The sequence below is a fragment of the Pundamilia nyererei genome, unplaced genomic scaffold, assembly GCF_000239375.1.
Source record: "Pundamilia nyererei isolate P.nyererei 1_Seehausen unplaced genomic scaffold, PunNye1.0 scaffold00058, whole genome shotgun sequence".
In the NCBI taxonomy this organism is placed as follows: domain Eukaryota; kingdom Metazoa; phylum Chordata; class Actinopteri; order Cichliformes; family Cichlidae; genus Pundamilia; species Pundamilia nyererei.
Window position 1 is genome coordinate 1,825,903 of NW_005187459.1, and position 18,944 is coordinate 1,844,846.

General features: G+C 41.4%; 1 protein-coding gene across 1 annotated transcript; it reads right to left on the bottom strand.

Annotated features, from left to right (window-relative positions):
- Positions 1–1,061: 1,061 nt before the first annotated feature.
- Positions 1,062–13,349, bottom strand: cmtr1 (cap methyltransferase 1). The gene is made up of 24 exons (XM_005734434.1): positions 12,837–13,349; positions 11,061–11,165; positions 8,250–8,416; positions 7,929–8,087; positions 7,713–7,805; positions 7,550–7,621; positions 7,298–7,392; positions 7,020–7,092; positions 6,719–6,917; positions 6,496–6,614; positions 6,304–6,400; positions 5,901–6,033; positions 5,417–5,596; positions 5,273–5,329; positions 5,116–5,173; positions 4,936–5,004; positions 4,605–4,736; positions 4,276–4,401; positions 3,969–4,060; positions 3,734–3,802; positions 3,491–3,538; positions 3,242–3,354; positions 3,015–3,123; positions 1,062–2,154 (listed from the first exon to the last, which is right to left on the bottom strand). Exons 2-24 carry the CDS (start codon positions 11,158–11,160, stop codon positions 2,019–2,021), a joined length of 2,496 nt encoding a protein of 831 aa, XP_005734491.1. The 5' UTR covers positions 11,161–11,165; positions 12,837–13,349; the 3' UTR covers positions 1,062–2,018.
- Between the last annotated feature and the right edge of the window lie 5,595 nt (positions 13,350–18,944).

Below are 18,944 nucleotides of genomic sequence, written 5' to 3' on the forward strand. Positions count from 1 at the left end.
CCTGTATACATTTATTTCAGTGCAGGTTTTACATCCAATTTTATTTTAATTTCAGTTTAACAGCAACAATTTTCACATCTACTTTTAGTAATCTATAATAACCTTCTACTCTAATTGGTTGGGATGTATTATTTTGATGTAAGATAATGAAATGATAACGTGCCTGGAAAATTCCAGTGAAATAGGATTTTATTGTGTTCAGAGTTGAAGGTAAAAGAGTAAAAGACAATGTTTCTCTTGTGTAATGTGTAAAAAGCAGCAGAACTGTGAGGACAATTTGCTGTTAATAGAAGTGACTCTCAATCTTATGAGTTGCCAGTGAAACTGAAAGGATTCAGAAAGTTAATGTGGAATAAATGACCCAGAGGATCAGATCTTTTATTATTATGAAGGCACATCCAGAGATACCAGTGGACCATAGTGGAGGAATCTATGGATAGACCTGATAGGCTGAACATCAACCCAGGTCCATTGTGCATTGTCCATTGTGCAAGGAGGAACAGGAGGAGCACTGCTGGAGGCCTGCACAATGACATCCAGCAGGCTACTCACCTGTGTGTTACTGACCAAACTATCAGAAACAGACTCAACAAGGACCAGCATGAGCTTCTGCCATCCTTTAGTGGGGCCAGTGCTCACAGACCAGCACCGTGCAGCTCTTGAGACTCTGCTGAAAAACAGGAGAAGGCAAGTTCTGTGGCAACCACCTGCAAAACCACTGCTTTTCCTTGAGGGTTGACCTGCACTTTTTAATGCCTGTACTTACACAGCAGGTGAAATAGATTCATACTGGTTCATGCTTCCAGAGTGAACAGATTAGTATTCCCAAAGCTTTATTTCTCTTATACTGGGCTCAAATTGGGTTTTACTGAATCTACAATAACAAATTCCCACAGTCTGACCACATTTCTAAAGCTGTGAGCAAAACAACTAAGCTACAAAATGTTGTGTGCACTTGTGTCATTTGGCTGGTATATGAGCACACCCGTTGCCTTCTAACAGCTTAATCCAGCCTTTACTCCAACTACTGTCTCCACCCAATATCACCAGGCAGTTGAACATATATTGTGGGAACAGCATCTCCCATTTATTTACTTATTAATATTTACATCAAAGAGATTGAAAGCTAAATTTACACCAGAAAAATAACTCATTTGCAGCATTAAAAAAAACAAAAACCAGACACACAACTAGAAGATATGGAGGCACAATCTTAAAGAGCAGGTGGGGTACAAACAACCTCAAAGCTAAAGGGGACACCTTCCAAACTTCACTCCCACAGTCTAGATGACAGAGAAGCGTGGAAAGGAGAGAGCTGCTCCATCTCTGAATGCACGTTGAAATGACTGTGAGAACGACTTAAAGGGTGATTTACATGCTACACAGTTTTGCAAGGGAAAGCACCGCGACACTGTTAGTGTAAAGATGAGGCAAACAGACCCGTGTGTTTTCTTTAGAAGACCAGTCATGGTGAGAAGAAAGAATAATTACAGATGTGGATTCACAGTTTGAACTTGTGACCCTATCTATCACTGCTAATGCAGTGTGCACAAAAACAAGAGTGGCATTGAGGAGGAACTGGAGAAACTGAATCTATAGGGCACAGCAAACACCTTTGTCTCCATGTTTTCCTATAAGGCAATGCTACTCATTACAATTCAAAATCAAAGGTCGAGTCAAAGGAAGTGGAAAAGACTGAAAAATAGACTGGTCTGTCAAACATCAGTTTTACGAGGACTTGCCACTGCTAAAAACAGCAGCAAACAACTCCAACCTGATAACAAGATAACATGGAGGTACCTTCCAAAGGGTCATAAAGCAGTTTATTGATATTTAACAAGACAGTAAGCAACAGATTCATAAAAACAATCAGCTGTAAAGTCATTTTAATAACCGTCCTTTGATTGTTAAATGAAATGACGATTAGTGAACTGGATTGTACTCTTTGCCAAGGCTTCACAACCCAGCGCACTCTGTGTACAGTCTGCAGCTGACAAAGCCCTGTGACTGGGAGTCTTTCAGGGCTGGTAATGCTGGTGTATGAAGTACAGCACGTCATTTTTGGACAGTTTCTCAGGGTCCACTCTGGTTTGAGAATCATGAACTATAACCCCATCCACCCAGGCCCAGAAGAGCCGCTCGGAGTGGCACACGCTGCAAGGAAAAGAATTTGTCAATATTTTCCATGAAATAGTGAAACAGCTTAAATGCTGTTTAACACGTTTCCTGTGTTCTATTGTGAATAAAACATGAGCTAATGAGTAGGGCTGTGCAATATGACCAAAATCTAATTTCCCGATAGAAGACATTTATCGTCCTGACAACGATATATATCACAAAAAGTTTACATTTTCAGCTAATTCTGTGAATCTTGGGCAACTCGACTTGCGTGAAGTGTTTTCAGCTGGGTATCGTGTACCTGGCGGCCGTTTCAACTTGAAACGGCCGTAATTTTCTTCGTGAGTATTTATTACACGGCGTGCTTCGGGGAAAAGCCTGTTCTAAGGTTTATTTTTTAGCACTTGACGCTCTTTTTGGCCGCTCATCTGTCACGTGATTCAGTTCATTTTGAAAAATCTCAACAGGATCTTCAGCTTTACTGTGAAAGATTTATGTGGAAAATAAACAAGCGCACGGCGGAGCCACACGATCATTGTTGCTAACGACAATGCATAAAAACAGTCGCTTGTCCTTCCGTAGTGTGGTTATTACTAAATGTGGTTACTAAATATAAGAGAAAGAGAGAACTTTAAGAAATTCTACAGTGACCATCAAAACAATAAAAAAAAAATATTGCCATAAACAGTTTATTTTGCGACACCACAAAACAAACGATAGCGTAAAATGAAACGATTTTTTATCGTCATCCGATATATATCGTTATATCGAACAGCCCTACTTATGAGATCTTAAAATATTTACATTCACTTATTATTTTTATTTTAAAAAGCATACGAACTTTTTCAGATGTGAATCTCTGGAATAAAGAGAGAAATTAAGAGGACGCTACATACTGGAAAGGAGCAGCAGAGTTCGGTGGCATTGCATAGGTCGACTCCTTGGTTGTTTTATTATAAAAGAACTTCATCTTGGAGTTTTTGCTGTACGCCATCGTCCACGGCTCTGAATGGTGGAGGAGAAAAGAAATCCCGCATTTATTTACTTACTAATAAATAAATAAAGACATTTTGCTCGCAGCATTGTTTGTGCTCGCAGTTAAAACAAATCACAACATACAGACCATTGACAGTCTTGATGATGTAGAGGCCCGTGGGAAGGAAGTGTCTGTCATCTCTGCCTGTGTAGGACAGACGCGGGACACCTCCTGAGCTCTTTGTCACTTTCATCTCTAGTCTGGGTGGGGAAGGAAATGACAAGTTTTTCTGACAAGCGCCATAAAAGGAGCCTTGATCTTGAAAAACAGGACAAATCTAAGAAGCTGCAGTAGTAAATATACACGGCAGCTACTCAAAGGGTTCTCTTCCCATACCTGACAAAGATTTTCTCCATTTCTTCCAGCCTGTAAACCTCCTTCACTCTGGGGGGAAAAAAGATGCTTTGTAATCTTTGTAACTTACCAAACTGCAAGTAAGATTTCTGCTCAGCGTTCGATCACAACTACCACAGCAGTACTTGGAAGCAGTATTTCTAAGAATTATAAACCATGTGAGATTGCATAAACTAATATTTAGTTAGTAAGAAAATAAAATTAAAAGAAGGCAGATGGGAGTACCTGATGGGGTTCATGTCTGGTCTGCTGGGTTTAGCCACTGCCTTCACAAACTTGTCAGCCATCTGGATCCTGGAAACATAACAAACATCATTTAGCAGACACAACGAAGATTATCTGAAACGATTACAATATAAAACTGAATATACAGGGAATACATTACTAGTCTTTTTAATGATTTTCTACTTTTTTCTCATACAAAGACCCATTTTTAAGCTAGTGGATAAAAATGTCTCACCGCTGGTTGAAGTGCTGATCTCTTACATCAGTGCCGTTCAGTATTAGCACATCCATTACATGAACTGCGCTGATTCTGCGCTGAGCTTTGCCCTGAGGACCAAAGGGAGAGCGTAACACAGCTCAGAAAGCATCCTACTCAGCTGCACATAAACCGCAATGCAAGTCACGCATTCTGATTGAGGCTAGCTGTAAAAGGTCGATACCTTAAAAAAATGATTAAACAGAAAATTTGAGTCCAAGAGGATCAGAATAATAAGTGATAAGAAAACCTGAGTCTGTCACAGAGTTTTAGTCCATTCTCTCACCTCGCCCTTTAGTTCTTGGACAATCTCTACACTTAGAAGTGTATCTCTTGGCAGCTCCAGCTTGAAATTCTCCATTTTCTTCCAGCGCACAGGCATTTTCCCATCCCAGGTGTAAATCTGAGACTTCTGCAAAAGTCATCGAAAACCAGGTTTGATCAAAGTCACGCAGACGCTAAAGTCTCTGGGGTAGTTACAGTGTTCAATCAAAACAAAGAGCAAACACAACAGAATTTATGACACTGCCTTGGTGGAGGTTTGAGGTCTTGGAGTGCTTCTTGTTATGTTTTGTTTTCCATGTCACACAAACCACATTTTTTCATCCAACTCACCCCCAGTGCTAGAAGAAAGATCTGCTCTCCACCTCCCACAATGCACCTGTAGTCCAAGACATGGCGCAACTTTTCGAGTGTGGTGGAGTTGAGAGGAGTCGGCTTACACTGGAACGACTCCACGTCTGAGCTCTGATATGAAGCAGAAAAAGAGCAGAAAGTGAGACACATTCAGAAGTTTAATGAGCCTATTTATAACACTGTTTCACATGAAAAAATCATTTGTCTTTTAATTATTCATTCGTTTCTACGGTCTGTATGGCAGAGCTCATTTATCAGCGCTGTACAGTACCCAGTAGGATTTGATTTAAACCCAAATTTATTAACTGACCTTAGTCAGCTCATAGAATTTTGACTTTGGGTCTGACGAAGTAGGAGCGACTCTGGCCTTGTCTGGGACCTAAAAATTGACATAAATAAACATAAAGTGCACATAAAAACTTGTCTTTTTTTAAGTCATTCTTCCAAAATTCTCTTTCAGTTTGGTATGTATATCGGCTTCTGTACTCACTCCCCAGAGCTTCAAACACTCCTTCCTGATGTCAGCTTGCCTTGTCTCTGAGAGATTCCTAGAGACAGTGTAACCCAGTCAGTTTCCAGACAAAAACACCATGTCAAACACGTGGTTATAGTGCAGCAAAGATAAATGTTCAACAGTGTTTACTCACGAGTCTACAACAAAAGCGTGGATCTTAGCCAAGGCCTTGATCTGGACTGCACAAAGGCTGAAGAGACAATTAAACACCATCTTTGTCAGTCACTGTGTTTCATGAGCAGTGATTGAAGGCTTTGTGGATTCTGAGTGTTTCTACCTCTCATTGGAGTTGACCATAAACTGGTAGAAGTCAGTGTCATCCTTGATGATATTCAGCGGAACCACCTCTGTAACGTCTCTGTCCGTGTTCCTCAGCTGGTTCAGCTTCAGGTTGACTCTGAACATGTATTCCCTGACTGCGTCTGAGCCGGGTTTCAGGCCACGGCACACAATGTACCTGTGGATGACAATGTGAGAAGAGATCTGTAACCTCACTTACATAAACCCCCTCATAAATCCTACATTGGATCTATAGATCATCCTACTTTCCTTGCAGTGAGCTGAGAGATTTAATCTGCAGCAGTTTAGACTTGCAGCACAATTTACCCTGGCGAGCTATCCCTATGAGCCCATCTTGGTGAATGGGATGCCACAAAAGCTTCTGAAGTGTAGCGTGTAGGTGGCAGAAAATGTAGCTATTTTACAAACACACTCTCATCGTATTCTAACATGTACAAAGACACATTATAACGTGGGCTCACCTCTCAGAGTTTGCAGGCCTGCTGGTGACAGGTTTGAAGAGTGAGATCCTCTCGAAGCAGAGGTAGAGCAGGTACACCAAACCCACGCTGAAGGGAGTGAAGAGGTCAAAAGTCTTACAGACAAAATGCCCACCTAGGGGAGAGAAAGTGAGACTTAAGCTGTGTCCAAAGTCATGGGCTGCATCCTCCTGAGGACCTGTCCTTCGCGGTCTACGTGAGCCGGGTCCTTCGAAGACCGAGAATGCGGCCTCAGGAGGATGCAGCCTACGTTTTGGGACACAACTATAATGTGGGTTATAAACATACTGCACATGCGCACTGTACTGTGACAGGTGGTTAAAGAGAAAGTTTAGGAACACTAGTGAGTGTGTCAATTTACAAGCTTTTAAAGAGACATGCATACCCGTCCTGAGTGTGGAAATTGCAGTGAGGAATTGACAAAGCAGCAGCTGTTTGCTCAGGATCTCCTGGAGGTTCTCTTGGCCTTCCACGGAGAAGCCCTGGGAAAAAACAGAGACCATACTGAAACTGATCCAAACATTAAGCCACAGGAACCTTTTGTGAAGTTGTGAAATCCTACAAATATTAGTCTTACCCCATCTGCCATGAGGAAATGAAGCCCTCTCCTCTCCGTGCTCTCCATGACAAAGTTTCGGAAGGCAGTCACATTTTCAGGCCGAGTGATGTCACCGTCACCCTCCACGCCTCCCTCACCTGGGATGCAGAGAGGTGACGATTTCAGTGAATCATTCATCACTGGAAACACAAAGCCGTTTCTCTTGTCCCCTGGGTGTGACGTGCGGGTTTTGTAAACGTACCATAATAAGGCTCGAACAGCTCGCTCGGTGCTGCATAAAAATCTTCCAGCTTGAAGTCGCAGGGTCCTTTCAGCGTCATGCCAAAGCCCTTGGCATGCCAGCGTCTTCTCCACAGCACATATTCTGAAAAGCCTCCAGGTCCTGCGCACACATCACCAAAGTAAAGAAGCTCGCCCTCGCGGTCCTTCGTCAGAGGTCTCTGCATAATGAGACAGAAGATTTATGTCACCATCTGTTTATATGGAACTTTGTGCTGTGATACAACTAAAAAAGTTCAGTATTAATCAGCTGACCCACTCACCCCTTGGGAATCCTTTGGGTTGGTGAACATATGGTCGAAACAGTAGTCCAAGTTGGCCATTTTCATAGCTGCTCTAAATACACAACGCACATAATACAGCTCATCATTGTCTTTAAACGACTGTCAGGCCATAGAATGCTGTGCAAAATTGTAAAAAATGTAAGAAGCAACCTAAATTAATACTCATAGCAGCAAACTACTATTAAAAAAGGAAACTACTTATATAGTATTGACACTGGCTACTCATCCTGCCTGTGTTTTACTACCGAAAGACTGACCTGTTGAGAAAGATACCGCCTCTAATAGTCTCATAAGGGTTGGAGCGTGTCCGTGCTCTCCTCATCTCCTCGCCCTCCAGGTCATCAAAAATTGACTAAACATCACAGAGGCGCAGTGATTACACAGCTGAGAAATATGTAAACTTGTGTTATCTATGACCCTTCCATCATTTTTTTCCGGTGTACACTTGCCACAATTTAAATACCTTGTGGGAATAAATTTAACAGAAGCAAATACTTGATGTAACTCACTTTGCATCGTAGAAGAGTGTGCAAAAGATCTTCTGTGCAAAACTCAGTCTCATCCTCAATTTTAAGTTTTCTCTGTCCAGAGTGAAAATCAGGAATTATATAAATAGACTGCAAAAGCAACGCATGCATATCTGTAAGTGAGAATCTGAGTTTCTGGTTTTACCGGTCCCTGGATCATCCAGTCTCTAAGCTCATCAGCGTCTGGGATCTCTGTGGTGCATTCTGGGAACCAATCAACCTTCTCAACAGCACTGGGCTGTGCAGACAAACAGGAAAAGAGACAAAACAGAGATCAGGTGACAGTTAATTGATCATTCACATATATTATTTCAAACCTAAAGATTAAAAAACACAAATGCCAAAAAGGACTACTGCCTACCTCGGGTTCATCGCGCCAGTCAACATTAAGTTCTCCCTGGAAACCCTGCAGCGTGAGACCCAGACCTCTTCTCCCTCGCTGAGTAGAAGCCTCCACGATCTCCTTGCGTCCTTGATTAAACTTACCCAAACCCTCGCCCTCTCTGAAGCCCATTTTGGCCTGAAAGTGTAAGAAATAGCAAAAAAACAAGTAAGTTAATAAAACTCTAAGGTCAAATTCTTTGTTGTTTGGAAATATTCTGAAAAGTTGAACCCCCCCCAAAATTTAAAATACATAGAAACTGTCAAACACCTCAGCTTAGAGAGGGTTTTGATACATTACCATGAGCTTCTGTGACACACTGTTGTACATAGCGAACTTGGCGGAGGCCTGCGAGGCGGCGTCATTGTCCTGGGTATCAAAGGATGATGATGATGATGATATGGAGGGCATCGAGAACCCGGGTCTTTGATCCTCCTGGTCACTAAGGGAGTCATTTTGACTAGAGTCTACACACACACACGCACACGCGCACACGCACACACACACGAATTATCCATCAAATGTAACAATCTTAGACCATCTTACGCATCTATAAAATACACTAGGTTAAAATTCTTCTTTGCAATGGCTGACCATATCTTCATTAATATACTTGTAAATGAGCACAGGCTCAATGGGGAGGAAGCACACTTATGATTAGCTCCTCTTACAGGAACAAATCATGCACTCATTTTTCCCATGTAGTTGATATTTTTATGAGATTTTGCTGGCTTGTTGAAACAGAATAATATAATTGAGTTGCTAGTGTGTTGAAAATGTAAATTTTCTAGACTTGCAATTTCCCCCTCCTCCTGCTGAAGACAACACCTGCGGGATCCTGGAGAGGCAGTCAGCTACGCAGTTCTGTTTTACACTCTTGTAGAGATCGTCAAAGGGGTTGCACAGCCAGGAAGCACCTTGTTATCTTGGAGGGGGTATCCCTCATGTTCTTCAGTGATTATAGTGCTTGGTTGCCATTCTAGAAGATGAACTTTTTTCCCAACAAGTCACACTTAAGTCCAATTCCCACTCTATGCCAAGGCGTTCATTCTGCATCCTCAAATACTTGCATGCATGCTTCCTGGTTCCACCTGCAGCAGAGCTTCTCCAAAGCCCAGGTCACAGGCATCAGCCTGAGCAATGAATATCTGCTGTAACTCTTCAGTAGGGGTCTGAAAGGGCTCTTCACACTCCACTCCACACAATCCACTGAACCCTACTGGCCTGGTTCTTCTTTGTCAAGTTATAGAGTGTAGAGAATCTAGGAATGAACTTTGTATACCAACCCACAGGTCCAAGTATCACTTGACTTTAGACATGATGGGATCAACTTTTTCCACTTGAGAAAAGGTAACTCCTTTACTGAGGACAGAACCAGCATTTCCTCCAAACTGCCCTCTGCACCTCTCCAGCCTTTCTTCATATGCTGCCCTTGAGATCCACGTTGTTAGCTTGCGTGTGTTACTGGTGTAGCTTCTCCAGAAGTGGACTGAGACTGAATACGACCCGAGCAAGACCACCTGTGGCCAAATTTGAGCATACAGGGTCTAGCTGAACTAACGCTGGTTTTTCTAACATTTCTGGAGCCTCTGATTACGTTCTTCTAGCCCTGGTGATGTTCCCACACAATGTGGTGCTACTCTCTTGTATTAGATTTAACAGAATAAGAACAGGATATGGCAACTCAGGAATTGCTGCTACTTACGAAAGTCATGGTAAAGTATGTACTTCACGTGCTTGCAGAGTTATACAGTGGGCAAATTCAAACTACATCTATGTACACACACAGTGGGTACTGTCTTCTACATCCCACAGTTCTTCAGGAACGTATTTGGGATACAATGTCCCGTTTATCAGTATGTTTACTAAAAGTGACAGAGAGTGTATCTTGGGAAGTAAATATTACAGGATTTTAAACAGAGCACACTTTTTTGTGTGTTTGATTTTTACCAAGCAGAAGGGTTTAATATAGTCTACTACAGTTTGCTGAACCACCACCTACCCCAAACTTACCCCGTGTTGGTCTGAGAAGGCCAGCATAGCAGTTAACCCTTGGTCCCTTGTGACCAATCAAGTAGGCATCAACCAGGTCAGCAGCCTCCTGAGCAGTCTTTGGGTTGTGTGTTTTGACCCAAGCCTTCACCTTTGGGAACAGCACTTTAAGATACTGCTCAAGGACCATCTTCTCCATAATGTCTTCTTTTGTGCAGGTGTCATAAGCCACCCACTTGCAAAACAAATGCTTCAGACGTGCATATAATTCTTGGGGGGATTCTTTAGCAGGTGTCTTGTAAGATCGGAACCTCTGGCGGTAAGCATTTCTGTTAATCTCATACGTTTTCAGGATAACAGTCTTCAGCAGGTAATAGTCTTTCGTGTATGATGGGTCCATGGCCAGAACAGCGGTTAACGCCTTCCCTGTCAGCAGTGGAATTAGTCGGACAGCCCACTGTTGCCGTGGCCAGTTATAGACCTCTGCCAGTCTTTCAAAGGTGGAAAGGTAATATTCAATGTTGTCCGACTCTTCTAACCTTTGTAACATGGGTTCTCCGGCTGGAACTCGTGTTGGCTGACCGGCTCTGACGTCTTCAAGGTCCATTTGAAGCTGCATGACCTGACGTGACAGTACGCCCAGTTTCTCCTCCTGCTTGGCGGCCTTCTTTTCCTGTCTTTTATCTCTCTCCATTTGAATTTGTATGAATGTCTTATTCGCCTTGGCCAAAGAGGCCAGATTAGGCTCAGCAGACATACTGGAGCTAACTTCAAACTGAAAGTCAGCTTCCCCAGAGTCTGCAGTGGCACCTTCCTCCACATAATCATCTGTATGCTGCTGCTGCTGTGGCAGGGGCTTTTTGAGAGGCATCCTTAGTTTAGAATTTCAGAGCACATATAAAATAAAACTGGTTGGGCAGTTGAAGGCAGGAATGATCTTCGCCTGGTTTAATGATTTAGTTAACAATAGAAACTGAGATACTAGTGTGCTGTTGGCCCACGTATAACCAAAAATCTCTAGTAGGTGCTTCAGTTTTAACTATAGTAAGAAAAGATTGGGTTTGTACCTAAATATAAGACTATTTTCTTTTGTTGTCTTTGTTTGTTTTAATTATCTACCTTGACGGGATAGTCTTGACTCGTCATCTGAACTGCTGTCATCACGATGCCTCTTTGTCCCATGAAGTGATGCAAAAGACACATCGGCTCGTCTCTTCATTACGGCTGAAAAAGAGCCAAGAAGATAACAGTAAAAAAAATAAGAATAACAACATACAGATTATAACACAGAAAACAAAGATATGTGATGGGAATAAAGCAACTGCTACAACTACGATGACTAAAGCACAAGTTCATATCAACTAAAATGCAAAGGCACATGATGCAAACATGTATGAGATGGACTCATATTTTATGAACTCTTTACTAATGGTTTAATTTAGTGACTGATGAATGGATTAAAAAACAAACATTTGGTCAAACAAGCTCTTACAGGACAAAATTAATATTTATACAGGACTTTGCAAAAAGTTTTAAGACACATCCATTTCTTCATATTTTGCTTACGAACAGCCAGACTTTCTTTCCGTTATTTTTAATTGTGGAAACTGGACACAAGGAGGACAAAAAAAAAAGAAATAGCAGACCTAAAAAACTATCTACAGCACATGACATGCCCTGAGAGATGCATCAAGTCCTTCAGTTGACAAATTTCCCACATGTGGGACTAATAAAGGTTATCTTATCTTATCTACTGTTCACTTAAGTCTCATCAGAAATGGTCTCAGTGGAAGGTTGGCTGTCAAGAAGCCATACTTAAAGATGAAAACTTTTGTTTCGAACTGTCGACAGTATGAAGTGCGGTCAGGAGAGAGGTACAACAGTGAGTGTCTACAGCCATCTGTAAGACATGATGGAGGCTTTTCATGTTCTGGGCTGCATTTCAACAAGTGGTGTTGGAGATCTAATCAAAATTAATGTCCTGCCAGAGTCTGATCCACCACGCAATACCATCTCAAACACATCTGACTGGCAAAAGCTTCATTTATTTTTTAGCATGACAATGATCCCAAACGCAATGCTAATTCAGTAAAAGCGCACACTAAAGCACTATCAGTCATGGATTGGACTCCCCAAGGCCCAGACCTCAACATTGCTCAAGCAGTGTGGGATCATCTTGATAAAAAAACAGAACAAAAGGCAGCCAACAACCAAAGAAGAGCCTTGGATGTCCTTCAAAAAAGCCCTGGAGAACTATTCCTGAAGGCTATTTAAAGAAACTACAAGAAAGCTTGCCATGGAGAGTTCAAGGCAATGTTGAGAGTAAAGGTGATCATATTAATTATTCATTTTCTTGAATTTTACAAACTATCGCTGTGCCTTTTAAACTGTATTTCCATTTATGTTCGCAGATGTTTTATCCCATTTTTCTAGCAAAATATAAAGAAATGAGAGACGGCTCAAGACTAGTGGCTTAGTAATTCTCAGTGATTTCACTAAAAAATTAAGAATCTATATCTATATACAAGTTTATCACTTTGATATAGAATAAGTTGATGATTTCATTATCACTTTAATTAAAAAATATTCATCCTCGACAATTTTTGTATTATGGTTAAGATGTCGCTTTAGGCTGTCAAAACAATTTTTAAAAAAAGCTGAGGACAGAAACAAACGTTTGCTGTAACCCTTAAATGTTTTATAAAATATGAATGCTCAATATGAAGACAACAAAAAGAAAGAAACGTTAGTGTTGTGTATTTCCTGTTATGATAGCTGCTATAAGGCACGGCTAAACATCAATTAAGAATATAATAAGCAGGTCAAATTATTTAGTTACATTGAAAATTAGCATAAACAGAACAGAGTTAACGTTACAGGAAACCCGAGGAGTACCTGTTAGCCTGCGTTACCAGGACTGGACATAAAACGTTAAATCTTCAAAGGTGAGAGAGAAAAAAAACTTCAAATATGACCCGTTATCTACTGCTTTCGCTGCAGGTGTCTTGCAGACTGACCCATGTCGATTTAAAAAGTATATTTGGTCAGCTAACGTGAACAGACTTGGCAGGTCTACTGGGTGTTTTCGGTGAGTTCAGCTGAAACGAAACTGCGCAGCCACAGCAGCTTTGGTCGGTAGCTAGCTCCGTTAGCCGGCTCGTTTTTACCAGCTCGGAGGAAAAACTTCACTCCTCTGTTGTAACACAGCATCGACAGAACGTAACATCCGTATATGCTTCGGGCTTTCCCAGTTACAGTTTATTTATATGGAGAATTTGTAGTGACTATACGGTTTCGAAGTTTACATTAGCCCGCGTTGTTTTTGGAGCCTTCGTGGGTCCTTCTTTACCTGAGGACGCGCAATAATGATGCGTAAAGACGTCTTCTTCTTCTTCTTCTTCTGAGGCAGACAGACTAGACTGGAGTGTTGCTGCCCTCTCCTGTTTGTTTTTTGTTTAAAATTTTATTTCTCTTAACAATTAAACATATTTTAAAGACTTTCTGACAAATAATCTGAGTATGTTAGCAAAAAAAAAAAAAAAAAGAAAAATAAATGCTACTATTATTATTATTTTTTTAGATCTTAGTGCTATATGATGGACAAAAAATGCCCTGAATTATTTTCTTAATGACCTTACATATGCTTCTTTTGTAACTGAAAAAGGCCTGTTTTTTGCATGTTATATTTGTGTTTGTTAAATTAAAAAATAAAAAAAAACCACACACACATTTTGACGCTTCCTCGTCTGATCTCATTTATTGGCCATATATCACTGTTTCTCAGGAGTCACTCTCACGCTTGCTAGGGACTTGTTTACCCAGTTCAACCCACTCCTAAGCCCATAATGTCTAATAATCTTTATGTACTTCTCAGGTTCTCAGGTACCCACCTAAAACTAGCCTCACAACTTTCCTGAATAACAGATTATTGATAGACTTTATATGGATTTCTCTTACAGTGGTTCAGTCTGCTGCAGAATCATATGACTCGCTTGTGTGTCTGCTTATACTAAGGTCAACATCCTGGCTTTAGGCAGCTTGAAGTCGCATTCAAGGAATCTGTATTTATCCGTGCCTAATAATAGCGAAGGCAAATTTACATAAAACTTAAAATGCACTGTTTTTGAGTGATTAAGTGATTAGAGGTTCCTTTAATCACGCTTGCATGTCTATAAGATTGAGCTAATCTGTTCCTGGCATGTGACTCAAGACATCCTGATCTGTTCTCCCTTCAAGACAAATATTAGTATCTTGTATACTTTCCTGTGAGAAAGAAAGGCACTCAGGAACAAGTGAACATAACCTTTGTGGCTCCAGACAGTCTGCACACAGAGTGAAAATAATTTTTCTTCCACAGGCTAAATTTATATTCCCTTTGGTGTACTTTTAAAATCCGAGCACCGAGCAAAGCACTGTGGATAGTGGAGAGTTATTCCACATTCTTCATTCTGTGATGCAGCTTGTCAGTCACATGCTACCACCGAGTCTGTGAAATCCTTCTTGGAAGCAACTGTCAAATCCTCACTTTCGTGACACCAAACACATAACCAGAGTCCTGCTTCCTTACAGTTTTTATTTTCCAATTTTTGAACTGCAGGACAATAACACTGTCACCTTTATTACATAGCAGGCCTGACTCCTACTGAGCAGTGAAGATGGCTTTTTCCATAGTAAGGCATGTTTATTGCTAGAACACAAATCTATTGATTCTGCCTCACCCCATCAGCTGGAAAGTAGCAGCCAGGCATTGCTAATTAAATGCACTTAATTAATTGATCATCAGCAAGTGTCAACACCTCTATAAAAGCAGATGTTTGGTAGTTTGCTGGTCTGGACCATTCAGGCACGTGTCCCACCAAATTCACCCCAAGGTTAGACCATGCAATGCTCAGAGAACCTGCAAAAACCCCAAGAGCTACATCTCAAACTCTACAGGCCTCAGTTTGCATGTTAAATGTTAAAGTTCAGTCAGAAAAAGACTGAACAAGTATGGTTAGTTTGGAAGGGTGAAGAAAAATAAAACAGTAGCGCACATTATTATTCTTTACATGCCTATTTATAGTTACTTACCTAAACAGAAACTTTAGTTTTAGTTGTGAAAGTGTCCAGTGTCCCAGCTCAAATTTTGGGGAATAAAAACATGAATTCAGTTTGTTTTTTGACAAAATTTAAACATAGTTTAAGGAGGCTTTTAGGGAGACTTAAAACTGATTTGCTGTCTTATTTTTATGGCTGGTCGTATATAAATTTGTTAAGCACTGTATTCTACCAAAGGGTGGAAACAGACATGTTTTTAAAAATATAATATATTGTTATTTAGAAATATTTTGAATAATATGTTCTCATTCAGAAACTGATGTTTCTGTGTGCAAAATGTTTCCGCATCCTTGACAGAGCAGATTTCCATTGATAAACAAAATGCTTTCAATGGGTAGCAGATCTAGACTGCAGACATCCCATGCTGCTTTGTCGTCGGTTGATTGAACGTTTCGGTGGCCACTGGACTTGGAACACCGCTCACAAGTATGATAATAATTCACTGCACCTCCAATAGCTCTGCTAATCCATCAGTGACACAAATGCACAACCGCATGAAGACACAAGCACCGTCCAAAACCATGTGACCAGCTTACGCAATCAGGTCAAGGGTTTATATACTACCTACAGAGGCTGGACTCCTTCAGGGGAGATCATCACTGTGCAGGTGTGTGTCTGAGTGAGTGAGTGGGTGAGGTGTGTTTGCGTGTGTGTTTTTGGACACGGGGGAGAGTTGCTGTTGCCTCCACACTCAGGCTGGGGAAGAGAACCGAGGGCAAAGAGTCACATAACACTAAGAAGCAGAGGGATAACCAGTGAAACAGTTGCCTGGCTGAACATCCTGAGGGAAACTCGCAGAGGGGTTTTGTGGTCTCACCTGTGAAGCATCAGCGAGAACAACAACAACAACAATGTTTTTCCGCATCCCTCGGCTGACCCCTGGATATATTAGATACCTCCAGGTACGTAAGATGCTTTGAGGTAATTTTCTTCTTTGGGTAGACATCAGGGGACATCTGCAGTGGCACAAACAGTGGAGGCAGCGTCTCCAACAACAAACAACTGTTGAGCTCTGGAGCCGAGGCCCTACAAATTTAACTGTGCTTCAGTAAAAGAAAAACAAAAGGCTGTAGATTTTAAACGAAACCACGACAAATTTCACCTCAGTAATATTTCTTTTTGCAAAGAATGTTCCATAACATAGGTAAAAATGAGGTTTCTGTTATTGCATTACACTGGCCACCACCACAAATCCTTTTTGAAAATGATTCCACTAAGTCATCGCTGTGCTCAAAATGCCAGGTTTAGTGTGTGTCATGGTCGGATTGAGGATAGAGGATTAGAGCAGCCTGTCTTAAATGGATTTGAGTCAGAGATTCCTTCGCTTCCTGGGGTCAGGTTAATGCCCTCTAATTAGATCTCTAGAAGCATGGCATGCGACCCTGGAGGGTATATGGGACTGTATTGGTTTTAGAAACCTCCAGTATGGTTTGTGTCTGTTTTAAAAATGATTATTACTGTGTCTCAGTTCATCCCAGCTTATGTTCAGGAGCTTAACTCGTACTCCGGTAAAACAGGATTGTGATTTGTGTAAACAGAACTTCATTTTTATGAGCAATATAACAAAAGGCTGTACTCCTTTGCTAACTATTTATAACTTTATCTCCTAAATAAGGAGAATATTCATGTTTTTAGCTCTGTGTAAGTCAATTTTTCAGACATCTAAAAATAGATTTAAATAAAAAACTGTTCATAATATAACGCTCAATCTCTCCATTTATAAAATAAAATAAATACATTTGGAGACTCCTAGTTTTCACTGGATAGTGCCTGGCACACCAGTGTTGAGCTCAGAAAGTAACTGAATCTATGTCTGACTTTAGGGCATGTGTTGGATTGGCACTAAATTCTGAGACCCCTCCAAAACCCCCCACAGAGGACTGAAACACCAGCATCAGCTGTATGGGGTGCTTGAACAAATACTTAATATTCACAAAAGTGGAGATTCTAGCGCGGCTGTTCCCTTATGGTAAGACGATTGCTGGGCTGAAGCAGGTGTGCGACCAGGGCCACCTGTTCACTGATTCAACCGCAGCCAGAGCCAGGAGGATCACCAGGAGGATCATCCCTGGCGATGATGGTGGTGCCCGGTGGTGGAGGTTGTCGCAGCTGCTGAGTGGTGGTGGTGACCCCTGCTCTCTCTTTCAGACCCAGGCAGCCCAGACTGTGGTGCAGAGCCGGGAGGGCCCTGCTACGCCGCGCATGGCTTTCCTGCTGGGTCTCGTGGGTATCGGCATGTCCGGCTACAGCTCACGCCAGCTCACGCTCCACTACAAGCCCTCAAATCACCTCTTTAGATGAAATGGATGGAGAACACACAGACTTTTCTTTTTTCTTTTGGGAAATACGCTTATTAAATGTGGACTCCAGCAAGTTTGTTTTTGTAGTTAAGAAACGGTCTAACACCTCTAAACCTCACAGTGATTTATACACTTTCCAGTTTCGTGAGGTTTAGGGATGTTGATGAATTTTGTTTCCTGGCTCAAAATTCACAATAAGCAGAAACAAGTGAAAATGATGGGATAAATAATAAATAAGGCTATTTCCCAAAAACTCAAACTGTCGATTGAAGGGATGTTACCACATTGTATGTTTCTGTTCTGTATTTTTTCTTATGTGCATCCCTACTAATTATTCCCTTCATGTGGTTAAAGTTCAATATTTCATTTGTTATAATGTTGTGGTATTTGAGTTGACAAGATTGTTGCCTTAAGGCTCAGATAGTGCAGTTAAAAAGCAGAAAAACATATTTTAAAAAATCCCTCTTACTTCAAGTACCGTGCATTTTTTTTTTCAACCTATATGCAGTAACACAGAGGCAGCTTTTGATGTTTCTGCTGAACGTTGTTGATGCTGCACTCGAGCCACAGTCCCAGCCCATGTTTGGTGCCTTACTGTGGGAGTATTCAGTCAGAGCTGGCCTTTGAAACAGATTCACAGGCTAAAGCACTTAGCAAAATGCATCAGCGGTCTTCAAAGACACTAAATACAGCTTAGCCAAGCCTAAAGAAATCTCTTCCAAAATCCTCAATCTTTTAATCATTCCTTTCTTTATCTGTGAGATTTTGGCAAACTCTGTGATGTAACACAGAGATCCCAGCTCCCTCTTCTTTCTGGAGGAGGAAAGCCAGCGTTGTGATGTCTTGGCCTGTTTGTGCTTCTTGGATTTCTTGTGTAACAGAGAGATCAAATTAGAAGCATATTTAAATCAGGGTAACTGAAGTCTGCTTTCACTCTCAATTCTTGTCAAGAGTCGACAGCGTGGGTTTCTGATATCTTTTTCCGCTCTATCAAAATGCCAGAGAAGTGAAGAAAATCTGCCTGCTCACAGTCGGCTGCTCAGAAGAGCACAAAGAAAAATGCTTTAACAGAAACATAAGAAATGTGAAGCCTTTGAGATGCGAGCAATGCTGTTTTGCACTTTTTCGTTGTGTGTACATATTTTGTATATAATCGTGTACATATTGCATGCTGAATGAGATTAGTAGCCAATGACGTGGCGTGCTACCAGCCTGTGATGTGAACTGGACTGGGGGACGTCTGGCTGGATTGACACACAGCACTGCTGTGTTGGTGTCAGGCATAGGAACCAGGACAGCCACCCTGGGTACCACCTGGACAGCCATGTGAATCCACCCGGATCTCTCCCATTTGCACCCCACTGTGAATCAAAGTGAATGTAGATGAATGACCACTACGGTCTCTTAACATAGGTAGACTCCTTTTCTGGGAGTGGGGGCGGGTGTCTTCTGTGCACAGTAAATTTCAATGGAAAAAACACTTTGACAGCATATGAATGTATCGCCTACAGGGAATAAAACTGAGCAGTTAAACTGTAATTGTGAAGATGACTGTGTCATAATCACCTGGCTAAAGCAGTTTAGCGTGAACAGGTCACAGAGGAGG